The following is a 17,076-nucleotide window of genomic DNA, read 5'->3' as shown; positions in this document are numbered from 1 at the left end:
TTTTTTTTTTTTGGTGAGGCATTTGGGGTTAAGTGACTTGCCCAGGGTCACACAGCTAGTAAGTGTCAAGTGTCTGAGGCTGGATTTGAACTCAGGTCCTCTTGAATCCAGGGCAGTGCTTTATTCACTGTGCCACCTAGCTGCCCCTTATATATCCTTTCTAATGAAGCTTCTTTTCAAGATCAGGGAGGATATTCCCAAAGCATTGGGTCCATGAGTTAAAGATTACCTTACTCAACTATCTAGTTCCCTCCTGGGATAGTAATGCATCACTCACTGACTTTTGGGGTTCGGGGGATTTTGTTAAATATATTAAAGACCAAGGTGCTTGTTCTGTCTTTAAGAGCTCTATGAAAAGGATAGTCAGATGAGGGCTCTATTATCACCCCCCAAAGTTGGGTCACTAACCTTTTCTTTAAAAACTCTAGAGAAAGTGACTTCTTAACCTCCCCAGAAATAAGGCATTCCAGGATCTCCACTGACTCAGTGCTGAAATTCTTTCAATGCTTGATATTAGAATTTAAACCCTTTCTTTTAGTTCTAAGTGGAGAATCACAGACAGCTCCCTTATGTTTAGTAACTTCTCTAGGGTTTCTCTTTTGCCACTGAGTTTCCAAATTTCAAATGTGACACTTTTTTCAGTAGGCATAGAAAGTTGAAAGGGAATACATTCCACAGGCTGTCTATTTCCACTTTTGACTTAAAACATCATGAAAAAGAATGGACAAAACCCTGGCCAGGGAAATGAAGTGACACTGTCTTAGGGTGTGCATACAGCTGGATTCATGAATTGCTTCTGGATCTAACCCTTAGTCTTTTATATACATTCCTGTATGTGAGATACATTAAGTGCTGACCTTCCCACTGATATTCTTGGCACACAAACACATATACAATATAGGACTTGTGACTTTATAGAGTAGGGAATTCTTGGTGAGGAGATGATCATAGGAGGCAATCTGGCACCTAGCACAGTGCTCCAATAAGAATCTGGCAGTGAGGATGATACACTCTTAGGATGAGTCACTTCATCTCTGGGCCTTAGTTCTGTCATCTGTAAAATGAGCCAGTTGGACTTCTCAGGCCCTTACTGGCTCCAGTGTCTAATGATCCTAAGATGTCTTATTCTAGGTTACTGGCGCTAGAAGTAGAGAAGAGGGAATCCTTTCATGGGTAGAATTTGCAAGATTGGGCCCACAGACTTGTACAAGGTGAAGGAGAAAGTAGAGACCTTACCTTTGTGGGTCCCTTTGCCCTTACCATGAACTAATGTGTTCTTCTGCTACCTCTCCCCTTTATTTCCCCCCAAACCTCCCACATACAAGGTAGCACAATGGAAAAAGCTCTAAATGTGGAGTCAATTATTAGCCCTGTGACCTTGCACCACTAAACCTCTGTGGTCCTCAGTTTCCGCATCCTTAAGAGGAAGGGGCTGGGCTCAGATCCCTCCTAAGAGCCTTCCAGCTCTAAATTTATGATTCGAAAATCCATTAGGCCGAGGATTCTTAACCTGGGATACGTGAACTGTTTTTAATATCCAGCCAAAACGCATTTCAATGTAATTGGTTTCACTTTGTAATCTTATGCATTTTATGAATTTATAAATTATTGTGAGGAGTCCATAGACTTCAGCCAGCAGAAGGGGTCCGTATCCCAAAAAAGGTTAAGAGCCCCTGCATTGAACTATCTACTTGAGAGAAATAATGAGGTCTTAGTCATCTTTGTAGGCTTCAGTGCACCACACAGTGCCCAGAGTATTGTATACACTTAGTGTTTTCTGAACTGGGCTATAGTAGAGAGCTTGGCCCAGAAGTCTTCTTTGTACCTACCTGACTGATCAAAGTTCTGCAAAGGAACCAGACCCAGACCCACCAAAAGCAGCTACTCAGTTGAGGGAGTAGCCCACCCCTATCCAGGTTTCCCACCTCTAGTCCTAAATATAATCTATTCAACAAGGCTGTTCCTAGAATAGATTTAGAAGTTCTTAATCTTTTTTTTTTTTGGTGGGGCAATTTGGGGTTAAGTGACTTGCCTAGGGTCACACAGCTAGTAAGTGTAAAGTATCAGGTCCTCCTGAATCCAGGGCCGGTGCTCTATCCACTGGGCCACCTAGCTGCCCCCCAAAGTTCTTAATCTTAAATGTGACCCTGGGCAAGTCACTTAACCCCAATTGCCTTAAACATCTAGGGCCATCTCCTGTTATCCTGATATATATTTTGTCATTGGACACAGATGGCTCTGGAGGAGAGAGTGAGGCTGGTGACTCTGCACAGCCCTCTCTCACTTAAATCCAATTCACGGCAAGTCATACAGTCACCTCCCAAGGTCAAGGTCCTCTCTCATAAAGGACAAACATCAATCAATACTTGTTAACAGCCAGAAGGACTTCTCTCATTAGAATAAAAGCTCCTTGAAGGCAGAAATTGTATTATTAGCCCGGTCCTTGATGCCTAACCCCTCCCCCCAAAGTTTTTATTCATTCATGCATTCATTCCATTCTATTAGAATGAATCACTCCAGCTCCTAACAGGCCAGGAGAAGACTTTTCATCTAATTAGCTCAGCAGTTGGTAACTTAATTATCACTGAGACTGAGATAAAGTAAGAGAGTAAATACAAATGTTAAGAAGATTCCAGTTAATAGACTGAGGCAAGGCCAAGGGCTTACTTAGGATTCAGAAACAGAAAGAGAAGCCCAGAACTAGTCTTTAAATTTTATTTTTAGGGGCAGCTAGGTGGTGTAGTGGATAGAGCACCTGGAGTCAGGAGGACCTGAGTTCAAATCTGGCCTCAGACACTTAACACTTACTAGCTGTGTGACCCTAGGCAAGTCACTTAACCCCAATTGCCTCACCAAAAAAATTAAAAGAAAAAATTATTTGTAGATGTCTTCAAAACCCAATCATTAGTATACTAGGGCCTTAAATGATGGCTACAAATTACAGGAAGGGCTGACAGGTGAGCAGGCTAATGCCACCAGACTAAAAAAACCATCCCCAGCATTTCCAAAACTACACTGCTGATTTTAAGAATATCCATGAGGTTTCTCTTCAGATGGAATGAATGAATGATTTCCTCATCTGAAAAGCCAAAAAATGTACTTGAAAATTGAATGGGACAGGAGAGAATAGATCTCTTTAATGATGGGAAAACTGAAAAAGGTTTCCCCCCCAAAATTCATATAATACTTCTTGGATAAGGGAAGCAATGGAGGAAAAATGTTTGTATCAAATATCTCTGATATGGGTTTCATGTATAGATAATAGAAATATACGACCAAAACTCATTTCTCAATAGATAAGGGATCAAAGGACACGAACAAAACAAACAGTTCTCAAAAGGATTTCAGGATTTCAAGGTATGAGGGGGATGGTACTCCCCCAATAAGGCAACTTTTCAGTCAGATGATCACCCCATCAGACCACCATCGGTCCTCTATAAAAGTATCTGCCTATCTCCTGCTCGAGTAGATAGGTATCTCAGAGAGCCATGTCTCTGTGCCATGCCTTCTCCCCATGAGAAGTCCAAGGATTTCTCTCTTGGTTTCCTTTCCCTAGCGCCTAAATAAAATATTATTTTATTCTAATTGGATTTGTATACAAGAGGGTGTAATTCTTTAAAGAGGAATTCCTAAGAACCCCTACCCAAGCCCCCACCAATTTCCCTCATAACATGAAAGAATGCTCCAAATCACTAAAATCACAGTTCACTAACTGGATTCTTGAAGGCTGTATCTTAGCTCTACTTAAGATGGAAAGATTTCCTTTAAGGGGAAAAAGAATCAGTATTTACAGAGCACTGATTATGTGTCTGGCATTTTGCTAAGTGCCTTACAAATTCTACCTCTCACGATAATGGTCCAGTGACTTGCTGTGTGTCATGACTTACAGTGTGTCCACCCATACTTCCAGGCAACCATTTCCAAAACCCAGTGGCCAAGGATATCCTTTTTTCCTTCCCTGGCTCTCAATATGCAGCTAGATGACGCAGTGGATAAAGCACCGGCCCTGGATTCAGGAGAACCTGAGTTCAAATGTGGCCTCAGACACTTGACACAAGCTGTGTGACCCTGGGTAAGTCACTTAACCCTCATTGCCCTGCACCCCCCCCAAATATGCAGTCTTCCCCGATTAGAACATAAACTCCTCTAAGGTCTTACTTTTTTGTATTTGTATTCAGGTCTCAATGGCATATAGGAAATATTCAACAATCTATCTCCCAATCTATCTCTAGATCACCAAACCTCATAACATTTCACTGCTAAACAGCTGGCCAACAGGTGATTAATTCCTTTGGCAATGTCTATTCAAGAAAGATTATCTATTAAGCCATTGAATGGTTTCAATCTATATGAATGGAGAAGATACACAAACCAAAGAAATCATGGATCTTTCAATCTTATCTCCCCAACAATATCAGGAACTCCCTGGGGGCAAAGAATTTGCCAAAAATTTCTATCTCCCATATCATCTATGTAATGAATGAGTAATAGGGGCTAGCCATTTTAGAATTGGACTTAATATTCTCAATTTTCTGTTTCCTTCTCCCCCGCATGACCTCTTGGTGTAACATGAAATATTCCATATATCTCATTAACATACTGGAAGAGGGCTTGTTTGTTAACTGACTGCTCTAAAGTACTAAGGGCCTGGTGAAACTCTCCTAATAAGTTAAGTACTTTATTTGAGAGAGGGCGATCTGAACAAACACAGTCCACATTCTTTTCTCTAGATTAAAATTCCTGAACAAAATCATATCTGAATTTCTCCCTAGTTTTGCTTGAAGATGTCATCCATGTGAACTTCTCTAATGAGATACAACCCTGGGGAGTATAATTATACAAACACTTCTTGGGTAATGCTCCTTCACCTTCAAGCAGTATAAACCCTCCAAATGAAATCAGTCTCTATGAGAAGGCTGGCTATAAATTATTCAGAACTTACAGAACAAGAAAAGGCTACTAGATTTGGAGTCAGAAGAACTGGGTTGAAATCTCAGCTCTTACTGGTGTGTGTGTGTGTGTGTGTGTGTGTGTGTGTGTGTGTGTGTGAGAGGGAGAGGGAGAGGGAGAGGGAGAGGGAGAGAGAACGAATTGATCCTGGGCAAGCAAATCAAGAGTTTTGGGTGTTAGGTTCCTGTTCTGTAAAACACTCAAATAGATCAGTAGTTTTACTGATTTGGAGGTTCCCCTCCAAGGATGCAACTCACCACCCACCCAAGCAGCTCTGGGTCCCATCCTCCCAAAAGGGTGACACAAGGGCTCATGCTGGGAAACTTCCTCATTTTCTCCTAAAATCTCAAGGGCACCTACCAGTAGAGCACCCTGGATATCTACCTTTTCATCCTTCAATCTCCCAACACGTTAAAAAATACAAAACCACATCCAAATCCCCCAACACGTAAAATAGGGATAATAAATAATAACTTGCACTCACTATCACAGGAAGGTTTAGAGTGAGGCTCAAATGAAAGAAGCCCTACAACATGCTCTACATTTTAATGGAATCATGATGGGTACAAGCACCATATAAATGTAAGCATTTGAGGCTATTTGGCACAGTGGAGAGAGCTGGCATCCCCTGGGACACATGCAGGTGGTGAGACCCCAAACAAAACACAAAAGGTCATTTAACTTTTCAGTGCCTGTGGCCAACACTGAAAGACTAGAAATTTTAGGGCAGGTGCCATTCTGTGATGACAGATTCTTCACCAGGTGTGGGGCAGCCAGGTTGCACAGTGGATTGAGTGCCAGGCCTTGGAGTCAGGAAGACCTGAGTTCAAATCCAGCCTTAAACACTCAGACACATTAGTTGTATGACCGTGGACAAGTAACTTAACTTTTGTTTGTCTGTTATTCCCTTCTGTAAAATGGCAATAGTCATAGCACCTACCTCCTAGAGCCATTTTGAAGATCACATGAGACAATAATTATAAAGTGCTTAGCATATAGTAGGTACTATACAAATATTATTAGGTATTCTCTATAGCAAAGAAAGGAGGAAGGAATGGGGAAGGAAGAGAAGAAAGAAAAATATTTGTTACTACTCAGGATTGTCCTGACTTTAGACACCTCAGCCTAGGCACAGTGGCTTCTGATGCTGTTGCCAGAAACTTTCTGTTGAAACTTCACTCTAGAAGTGAGGCCTCTAGATGCAATTTCCATGAATAAAAGGTAAAATTTTTATAAACATGTTTAGTAAACTACACAAGGTTCTATGACTTCATGGTGTAGTGATGATTTTTATCGCTATCTTATTAACAAAGAAATAACACTTCATCATCTCTTTGCTTCTGGAAGGTATCTACAGAACCTCCCAGGAAATGCTTTCGAAAAAATATTAAGGTCCTGTAAGTCCTCATTTTCATAATTTCTTACAGCACAGTAGTCCAAGACATCCATTCACATACCACAGTTTGTTTAGCCATTCTCCCAATTGATGGATATCTGTGTTGTATCTAGTTCTTTGCTATAAATATCTTGGTGTACATGAAACTTCTTTGTCAAGGACCTCTTTGGGTGGATTGGGGTTGGGGGGGAGGTGTCTACACCTAGTAATGATAACTCTGGGTATGGGACCAAAGCTGTTCCCAACCCAAAAGAAAATGAGATGACAATTAAAATCTCTTCTTCATGCCACAGACTGCTAAGGAATCTACTCCCTCTTCCAACTGTGGGTCTTCTAAGGGAACCTCCTGTAGTATGACCTCCTCAAAAAGTCTTTCCAAACCCTACAACTGGGTTAGGGCAAAATCTTCCTAGGCATAGGGGGTCAAACTGAATAAAAGGGTTGCAAGAGAATCCATGCACTTTGTTATTTACAATACCCGACAAGCCAAACAAACAACCCTGGCCTTTCCTGGCTTCACACTGATGTCTAAGGACAGAAGGGACTTTAAGGGAAAGTATATGGCCTAGGCTCTGACTCCAGGCTGAAAAGAAATCACTTTTTGTAAGACATCTCCAGACCTAGAGATTCCCTAGTATTTGATCACTAGTTTCTTCCCTTTCATTTTCCCTGGAAAATCAAAAAAACAGCATCACACAAAACACTATCAACACCCCAACTTTAAACAGCTAAAAACCACAAGAGGCTCCCTGACCTTCCTCATGTGGAGATGAAAATGAGCTCGAGAAACCTGTCAGAATGAAGCGTTAGCGGTAGAGGAAAGACCAACAAACGTTTGGCTTTTTTAGCACTGAGCCAACACTTCCCTCTCCATTCAAGAGAATTTGGCAGTGAACCCACTATGGGAAGGAATGGGAAGGTAAGGAAGGGGCCTCCCAAACAGTTAGAAGTTCAAAGAATCTTGTTTCTCTCCTCCCTTCTCCACTTCCCCCCTCCCCCAATCTTAGTGGATTGTATTTGATTTTACCAGGCACTAGCATACTTCGGGAGAGATGGAAAAGGAACTAGAAAATGCCAGATAGCTTTTGCAGGCCCCTCAGGGGTTTTTTGTTTTTGTTTTGCAAGGCTCAGCCTAAGGAAGCTCCTCCACTTGATTCCTACCTCCTCAGCTGGACTCCTATTCAGGCTTGTGGAGTTTTATGGGAGTGAAAGCTTTCTGAGATCAGGGCTGATGGGAAACAGTGATATGGAAAGGGGCTCCATTCCCCTAGGGGCTTGCCCCAAAAGTAGGTGAAACAAGTCTGTTCAGGGCTGGCAACTCTCAACTAGGAACAATGTTTAGAAGTAGGACCCCCATATCTTTTTAGCCAACAATTTAAACCTTTAAACAAACCTTTTTAGCAGAGCTGCTATCTGTCAATTACTAGGACTAAGTGATTTGGCTTTCTGTCTCCCCAAGCACATACTAAGAGCATAACAAATGCTTGTTGACTGTCTGACTAACTGAAGGTGATGATATACCTTTAGTTAGAACACCTGGGTTTGAATCCTGATTGTCACAGCTGCGAGCACGTGTGTGTGTGTGTGTTTGTGTGTGTGTGTGTGTGTGTGTGTGTGTGTGTGTGAGAGAGAGAGACAGAGACAGAGAGAGAGAAAGAGAGAGATTTGGGCCAAATTTTTTCATTTTTCTGGGCCTTTTTTTCCCTCATCTGTGAAAATGAAGGGATCTGTAAGGTACAACTATGGGTATGGAATATTGCAGACATAATTGATGTGTTAGTTTTGTTTTTGGTTTGGTTTTTTTTTTTTTGCAAAGCAATGAGGGTTAAGTGACTTGCCCAGGGTCACACAACTAGTGTCATGTGTCTGAGGTCAGATTTGAACTCAGGTCTTCTGGAATCCAGGGCAAGTTCTTTATCCACTGCATCACCTAGCTGCCTTTGATGTTAGTTTTGCAGAACTTTTCTCTTTAAAAAATATTTTTAAAAGAATTGCTTGCTGGTAGGAGAGAGAGGAAGAGATATTGGGGGGAGGCTAGGTGGCACAATGGATAGAGCACTAGCCCTGGATTCAGGAGGACCTGAGTTCAAATCCAGCCTCAGACACTTAACACTAGCTGTGTGACCCTGGGAAAGTCACTTAACCCCAATTGCCTCACCAAAACAAAACAAAACAAAAAAACAAACAAAAAAGAAAGATAATCAGAAGTCAAGGTGATTTGACATCAAGATGTCAAGAAAAATTAATTTTTTAATGAGGGTTTCACACTCTATAAGCCTTTCACCTCTAACAATTTATCTGGAATATAATAACATGGTCTAACTGTGGAAGGCAAGAGAAAAAAAAAGGGATGGCACAACTGACCCCCCCCCATTCTTGGCCTTTGAATAAATACAATGTTGACAAAGCCAGTCAACTTCTGATAAAGTGAGAAGGGTTAAGGTGGAAAAGCCATATAAAAGGGCACCTTCTTCAGATTAAAATGGGTTTTCTTATCCTTAAAAGGAGGGTGTGGGGACTATTGCCCATCTCTAAGATTCCCTTCCAGCTCTAAAAGGCCAAGATTCTAGGATGTAAATACCCAAACAGCCTTCATTCCAAAAACAGTTTTCACTAATTAAACAGAGCTGCAGCAGGAGCCGTGGTAGGTCAAAGATAGTCTCAAGGTGTATTGGTTAAGGATTCAGGGAGCCAAGGAGATGATTATTTGTGTCAGGTTTTCCTAGGCTAGTTAGGGATCTCCCGTAATCCCCTGGGGATGGGGGGTTGGAAGTGTGTATGTGTGAGAGAGAAATCCTTTAGACTCCTCCACATCAAAAGAGTTGCAACCCTCGACTTAAGAACACCTTGCTTTCAGCTGTGCCTCTGGGAAAACACTCATCTCTACTGCAGAATTCATGAAAACAGATCAGAATCCATCCGCAGTAAGCTACCACTTACATTTTACATGTCTGTCAGGGTAGAGAAGGGAAGGGCATGGACAAGAATGATTGTTATCATCAAACTACATGATGATCACATAAAGGAGACGAAGACACTGGCAAAAATACCATTTTAACTTCACCCACCCCAATACTCTTCAATAAACCAATGTGTTTAAAATATCTGCCTCCCAAAGTAAATAGATGCTGGCTTCAGCATTAATCCATTCGACCCCTTTGAAAAGGGCACATGTACCTGAGAAACATCATTTCCTGTCCCACCTCCTCCAGATTTCTTTTAACAAGTCCAGGGAAAAAAAATACACAGAAAAGCATATAACAAAGCAGAAGATGGATGATTGATCTCTTTCTTTACCTTGGGTTTTGGCCCCAGGTCCTTCTAATCCCAGGGATGGATCACAGAACTCCTTTATAGGTGATCGGATAGGTGTTTCCGCTTCAGGAGTCTCAAAATTTCCTTCAGAATCCGAGCTGCCGAGGGGGGAAAAATGAGGAATTACCACTTTCAATGCTATTTCGGATATCCTTCCACAGCCGTTAAATATCCGGACAGGTCAAAGTCCAGCATTTTGTGTGACTGTCAAATCTACTGGTCGTCCTCCTCCTTCTTGAATGAAGAGATAAGCCTGTGGCCATCACAGATTCCAGCAGATATATGCAGCCAGGTTTGGGGGATGGTTGGAGTCCCTGCACTATTGACCTCCTTGGGTTTCTGAAGCCCCTTCACTGAACACTAATCCACCGGAGTTCTAGCCCATATATTCCTTAGGTCTATCATATTTTCCCAAATCAAGTTTTTAAAAACAAACAAACAAAAAAACACATAGACCTGAAACCTCGCAATTTCCCGAGGCCAGGCCAGGCTAGAGTCTGGGTCTCTCCCCTAGAGGGCATGATCATTCACCCTGAGCAACACATCAACCATAGTTCAGACCACAACCAGGGTCCCTGTTCCTGAACAAACCTCTACCTGCTTCAGGCTCACAGAGTTCAGAGACCAGAAGTCAATCACCTGTCTCGCCTAAGCCTGTTGGGTGCGTGGCAGTTCAGTGGGAGACCGTTTTGTGGCCACTTGCTGAGGCTACCGGGCCAGCCTGGGCCAAACCTGCCTCTACCTTCCTTACCCACTGCTGCATTTTGTGACCCTACTACCCCGGGCCCTAAATTCATGGGGGGGAGGGGTGAGGAGGGGGTGATCCCTCTCCAAGGAGGATTCCCAAGTCCCAGAACCGTGAATCAACACTGAATGCTTGCGAGCTCATCAGCGTCTCTAAAGCTTGCAGAAATGAGACGTTAACCAGATCGAGGGTGGGGGGGGAGGGGGGCGGACTACAGAATCGCGGCATATTTGGTGGGTGTTCAAGTAGCTAGTAGGGGGATGGGGGCGGGGAGGAAAGAAACACCCCTGCAAAACACCACCCACAGAAGCGAGAGAGAACAGTGAACCCAGGGGCATTCTGGAGGCTGGGAAGGTGGGTGGGGGAGGGGGAGGGAAAAACCAAAACGAACACAGAATGTACGGCACATGGATGCAGAAGGCATGAGTTCGAATCCCGGGGCTCTGGCCAAACTAGGGATGCTGCATACTTGCCTGAAACTCAAAGACTTGGTCTCGGCTTGGGAATCGTCTTCCTCGGCCTCTCCCTCTGGCCCCCGGTCCTCGCCATCAGCAGCGCCTCCGCCGTGCACGGCGGACCAGGTCCACTTGGCCCACTGGACCGGGGACAGGATCTGCCACGGGCTGAAGGCCATGAGCGCGGCTATCCCCGCCCCGGCCCCCCAAGAGGGCAAAGGTGAGCTGGGGGGAATATGATCCTTTTTTTTTTTTTTAAATCCCCTGTTTCTTTCAAAATGGAGGGAAACGGTGACACCAGCCTGTGGATATTTCTGGCCGGGGCAGCGCGGATGTGGTTAGACGTGCACCGTCGGATCACCGCCCTCTTCTCTCCCAGAGCTTCCTCCCGACCCCGGAGGCGCCGCTACCACTGCCGCTGCCCCAGCCCCGGGCTCGGCTGCTCCTCCCCACGATCCAATCAGCGCGGAGCTCGGGCGAGAGAATCGCGGCTCCCGCTCCTCAGCGATGCCGGCCGAGGTTGCGGGAGGAAGCCGCCCCCTCACTCATCCTCATCCCTCCCTCCCCCCTCCCTCCAGCCCCGGCTTCTCTCTGGCTCGCCCCAGCCCGAACTGCGGGAGGAATCAGCTGGCTGCCAGAAAGCAGACCCGCTCCGGGCTGGGCGGGGCTGCGCTGCGCTCTCTCTCCCAGAGCCTCCCCTTCGGCATCTACCACTCTCAGCCGGCAGGGGGACCCGAGACGGAAGCTTTGATGCTTGTTGCAAAGGCAGCAGATTCCCCCTCCCTCTGACGCCAGGTGGACTGTTCCGAGACTGGCTGTGATTCATTTGTGGGAAGAAGTTTGATGGGAGTGTGGGGGGGAGAAAATCGAGCCTCCATCCCCCCCACCTTCTGCTCCATAGCAACAGGAAACCTATTTTCTGAGTCTGCTTTTCGCTTTTTCCCTCGCTCCACCTTCTCACCACTCCGTGGAGTTCTTGGACTGGAGAGCTGTTACAAGGAATTAGCAAACCTCCCCCACCATTCAGTTAACATTTATGAAGAGCCTACTATGTATGTGTCAGGCAGGCAGTGAATAGAGCACTTGACCTGGAGTCAGGAAGACTAAGTTAAAATACTTGCTGTGTGAGTCTGGGCAAGTCACTTAACCCTGTTTGCCTCAGTTTCCTCATCTGTAAAAATGAGCCGGAGAAGGAAATGACAAACTCAAAAGAATTGGACAACAGATGATGCAAAAGACCGTCCCTGCCCTCAGGGAATTTAAAATCTAAAGAAGACAGCAAATAAATGCAAAGCAGGCTATACTTTATACCAGATAAATAGAAAATAATGAAAAGAGAGAAGACACTGGAATTAAAAGGATTTGGGGAAGACCTCCTTTAGAAGTGGGGGATTTATCCTCTGAACAATCTGGAGAACAATTTGGAACTATGCCCAAAGGACTATAAAAGTATGAGTATTCTTTGACCCAGCAATACCAATGCTAGGTATGTACCCCAAAGATGGCAAAGAATTGGAAACTGAGGAGATACCCATCAATTGGGGAATGGCTAAACAAGTTGTGATATATGAATGTGATGGAATACTATTGTGCTATAAGAAATGCCTAGTAGAGGGGCAACTAGGTGTCGAAGTGGATAAAGTACCAGCCCTGGATTCAGGAGTACCTGAGTTCAAATCCGGCCTCAGACACTTGACACTTACTAGCTGTGTGACCCTGGGCAAGTCACTTAACCCCCACCGCCCCTCAAACAAAACAAAACAAAAACAAACAAACAAAAAAATGCCTAGTAGGATGGTTTCAGAAAAACCTGGGAAGAATTATACAAACTGATTCAAAGTGAACTGAACTGAACTAGGAGAACAGTCTATTGTTATAATGATCAACCCTGAAAGATTTAACTGCTCTGATCATGATAATGATCCAAGACAATTCCAACAGATCCATGATGAAAAATGCTCTCTCCCTCTTGAGAGAGATCTGATGAACTTGGTACAGATTGAAGCATACTTTTTTCACTTTGTTTCTTGCTTTTTATTTTTTTCCAACTTGGCTAATATGGAAATGTTTTGCATGACTTCACATGTATAATTGATATCATATTGCATGTTTTATCAATGCGGGGGAGTGGTAAGAGAGAGGTAGAGAATTTGGAACTCAAATTTGAAAAAAAAAATAATGTAAAAGCTTCAAAAAACATGCGGGATTTTAGTTGAGACTTAAAGGAAGCCAAGCAGGTCAGTAGTCAGGGAGAGCATTCCAGGTATGGGGAGACAGCAAGAGAAAATGCCTGAAGCTGAGATGGAGTGCCTTGTTCATGGAACAGTCAGGAGGCCAATGTTATGGGATCAAAGAGGATGTGTTCAGGAGTTAGGTGTAAAATAACTGGAAAGATAGGCAGGGGCCAGTTTGAGAAGGGCTTTGAATCACTATCAGTTTACTGTAGTAATAATAGTGCTTTGTGATTTGTGAAGATATACAGATATGAGAGGAAATGATTATTTCTCTCTTGTGTTTAATAACTAATTATTAAATTAGAACCAAGGTTTTTCCCCTGTTTCTACTTCCTCATCCAGAAATCAACTAGTGTGGGAAATCTTGGGTAACCACTTACCCAGGTAGTAAAGCTAAGATCTAATCAAAGTCAGTAAAGAAATTCCAAGGTTAGGCTAGGCAAATGGGTAGATTCATGCTGATTGTGTTTACTCAGTCCTGGGAAAATGTGAATTCTCCCTTTTTTCAGAGGGTGATATGGAGACTGATAAATCTCTTTGTCTCTTTTTTTTCTTTTTCCTTTTTTTTTTTTGCCGGACAATGAGGTTTAAGTGACTTGCTTAGGGTCACACAGCTATTAAGTGTCAAGTGTCTGAGGCTGGATTTGAACTCAAGTCCTCCTGAATCAGGGCCAGTGCCCTGTACCAACTACCTGCCCCAATAAATCTCTTTGACAGATTTGGATGCTCAGTGTCACCTACCCCAAGACCCTCATTGGAATAAGCCCACTTCTCATTATAATATTAATTCTCTCACTAATTGTTAACCAATCAGAGTTGATTGCCACCCTCAGAACACTCACCCTTCCAAGAGCATATAAACTGTGAGCACACTGACATGATTCATCTTTGGTCTGAGAGAAACAGAGAGATAGCCAAATGACCATTCTTTTTACTGGTAATATTCTAGCATTGTTAATAAAGATGATTAATTACCCAGAAACCAGTCTCTTGAACTTTTTAAACATCACAGATATATACATGTTGTTGTTGCATATATGTATACACACAGGTTGTCCCAAAAGTCTTAGTGCCGTTTAAAACTTTAGCAACATAAAATTTAGGCTTTAAACGGCACTAAGACTTTTGGGACATCCTATGTAATCTCATTTGATCCCCACAACAACTCTGAAAGTAGGTATTATTATTATTATTATTATTATTATTTCCCATATTACAGATGAGAAAACTCAGGGTAGGAGAGGTTAAGTGACATTGTCCAGGATCATACAGCTAGTAGTGTCTGAGGTAAAATTCCAACTCTGGTCTTCCTGACTCTTAAGTCTGTGGTTCAATGAACTATTCTACCTTAGACTGGTTTTGTTTGGGCCAAGGAGACAAACCAGAAACTGTAGATGAAAGTTTAAGAAGGCAAATCGAGGCTCTATGTAAGTATAAGGGTAGAGATAGGGAAAAAAGCAACACTCCATGCTAGCTGTAAGTGGAATGGCCAGGTAGGTGGTGCAATGGATAGAGCACCTGACCTAGAGTCAGGAAGACCTGAGTTCAATTTGGCCTCAGACATTTACTAGCTATGTGACCCTGGACAAGTCACCTGACCCTGTTTGCTTCAGTTTACTCATCTATAAAATGAGATGGAAAAAGAAATGGCAAAACCACTCCAATGTTTTTGTCAAGAAAATTCCAAATAAGAGTCTGACACTACTGAAAACAACTGAACAACCTAAGTGGCATAATGGTTTGTCTTGAGAGACAGAGTTCCCTATCCCTGGAAGTGTCTAAGCAAAGGTTACATGACCACTGGGGTATGATTGGAGCATGTCCTGGGCAAGAGATAATCCAGTAACTTCACTTGTTTCCAGCCCCACACATTCTCAATATTAATAATAATAACTCCCCACAGCCATGTGGCCCAACACTGAAAAGGCCAATTCACCATAATGTATCTTCCGTTAAGTTGTAAGTCTTTATAAGTTGATAAATCTCTTCCCTCCTTCCAACAACTTCTTGTTCCACAAAATAAGCTCTAATAATAATAATAAACGGAAGGTTTTTCCCTCTCCACTTCAACCATATCAGCTATAGACCCAAAAACTTCAGATCCTTGTTCCCCTAGTCCAGACCCCCAAAGCTAGAATGGATCCAAGAGGTCAAGGATGATAATAGGGGAGAGGCCCTAAATCGGGATAGTAGGTCAGGGATCAGTCCCAAAGACACCCAAAACTTAAAGGAGCACACAGCAGAAACTGAGCCAGGCAAGGTTACTGAAACTTGCCTGAAGTGCCCACTCTCCCTTAGCCCTATTTACCAAAGACATGTCCTTGGATGACCTTACCCTTCCCTACTACCCTTGGGATTCAGAAAATCATCAATCAAATAAATCAAAAAATAAGATGGGAGGGGCAGCTAGGTGGTGTAGTGGATAGAGCACTGGCCCTGGAGTCAGGAGGACCTGAGTTCAAATCTGGCCTCAGACACTTAACACTTACTAGCTGTGTGACCCTGGGCAAGTCATTTAACCCCAATTGCCTCTCACACACACACAGAAAGATGGGAGTGTTGAACACTAGTTCTAAAATCCAAACATCCTATCAATGGTGATCTGATGGAATTTGCCACCCTCCCTCTTCCCCCCAATTAAAACAAACAAACAAACAAACAAACTATGAAAACAAAACAGCATTTGGAGAAGGTCTGGAGGAGTTTTAAGTCACAGGTGTTAAATTACACAGTAGAACCAATATGGTATTCTAGGACCTCATCAGCTTTACATCTCTCTCACTTAAAATAAATTAATAAGGCTTCTGCTTCATTCCATCACTTTCTTTCTGGCTCATTTAGTTAGCTGCTTCAGGCCTGAGTGAAAGCAGTGTTAAAAATAAAACCCTCTCCATTCCAGGAGGCAGAGGAGGAACAGCTGAGCCCCTCGGTTTTCTTCTTGTTTCAATAAAGGATTTTTCCCCCTTTTTCACCAAGTCATTCCTTTCCTACTGATGAGTTTAAAAAGAGCAATACAGGAGGAGATTACAGTGGACTAAGGAGGCACAATTTCAAAGGCCCAGTTTCAATTCAATTCAATAAACACTTGTAAAGCACCTACTATGAGTCACTATGAAGCACCTATTATGAAGCACTATGCTAAGCACTGGGGATACAAAAAGAGACAAAAGACAATCCTTGCCCTCGTGGGGTTTATAATCTAATTTAGGAGATGACATGTAAACAAATATATACAAAGCAAGTTGTAAACAGGATTAATAGGAAATAATGGGGAGAGGGGGCAGCTAAGTGGTACAGTGGCTAGAACACTGGGCATGGGGTCAGGAAGATCCAAATTCAAATCTGGTCCCAGATACTAGCTTTCTGACCCTGTGCGAATCACTTAACTTCTGTTTGCCTCAGTTTTCTCAACTGTAAAATGGAGATAATAATAACACCCACCTCCCAGAGTTGTCCTGAGGATAAAATAATATTTTATATATTATCTTAAGATATAACACTATATATAATATAAAGTATTTTATATATGTGCTATATATAATACACAATATAATAGTATGTTTATATATTTTATTATTGTTAACCATATATAACATGTCATCATATTTAATATAAATGCTTATTCCTTCCCTTTCCCCTTTCCCCCACTTAATGAATGTCTATTTCCTTCCCTCCTTACAAGAAGTCATTCAACAAGCATTTATTGAGCCCTTACTAATGTTCACACTTTGCACACCTTAAAGTGCTATCTAAATGTGAGCTGTTACTATTTAAGGACAGACTAGATGATCATTTGTTGAGGGTGTTTTAAGAGGATCCTTGTGTATGTTCCTTCTGTTAAAGATGGGGTCTTGGAGTCCCTTCAGAGACTCAGATTTGGGGATTTCTCAACAGGTGAACAAATAGCCTAAAATGACTCTTTCCCCAGAGGCTCGAGGATCATTAATAGGGAGATGGCTAATTCCAAAGACATCCATGGAT

The 17,076-nt window shown here is 42.8% G+C and overlaps 1 protein-coding gene across 10 annotated transcripts in view; it reads right to left on the bottom strand.

The window, feature by feature from the left end:
* The window catches only part of TACC1 (transforming acidic coiled-coil containing protein 1), a 145,613-nt gene that overhangs the window by 58,334 nt on the left and 70,203 nt on the right, over nt 1–17,076 (bottom strand). For 3 of the 10 annotated variants that reach the window (XM_043983874.1, XM_043983875.1, XM_043983870.1), the window contains exon 2: nt 9,644–9,759. The exons of 1 other annotated variant lie outside the window; for it this stretch is intronic. Coding sequence is in view for 7 of the 9 variants with exons in the window: in XM_043983870.1 (XP_043839805.1) it covers nt 9,644–9,759 (116 nt within the window). In the remaining 2 variants the exon portion in view is untranslated. Of the gene's footprint in view, nt 1–9,643; nt 9,760–10,879; nt 12,385–17,076 lie in introns of those variants that run through there. 6 more of the 10 variants (XM_043983867.1, XM_043983868.1, XM_043983869.1 and 3 more) reach the window with 5 other exon arrangements.

Source organism: Dromiciops gliroides, chromosome 2, assembly GCF_019393635.1.
Source record: "Dromiciops gliroides isolate mDroGli1 chromosome 2, mDroGli1.pri, whole genome shotgun sequence".
NCBI classification, from domain to species: Eukaryota; Metazoa; Chordata; class Mammalia; order Microbiotheria; family Microbiotheriidae; genus Dromiciops; species Dromiciops gliroides.
Note: the sequence above shows the minus strand (reverse complement) of the source record. Positions and strands in the feature narration are given on the sequence as shown.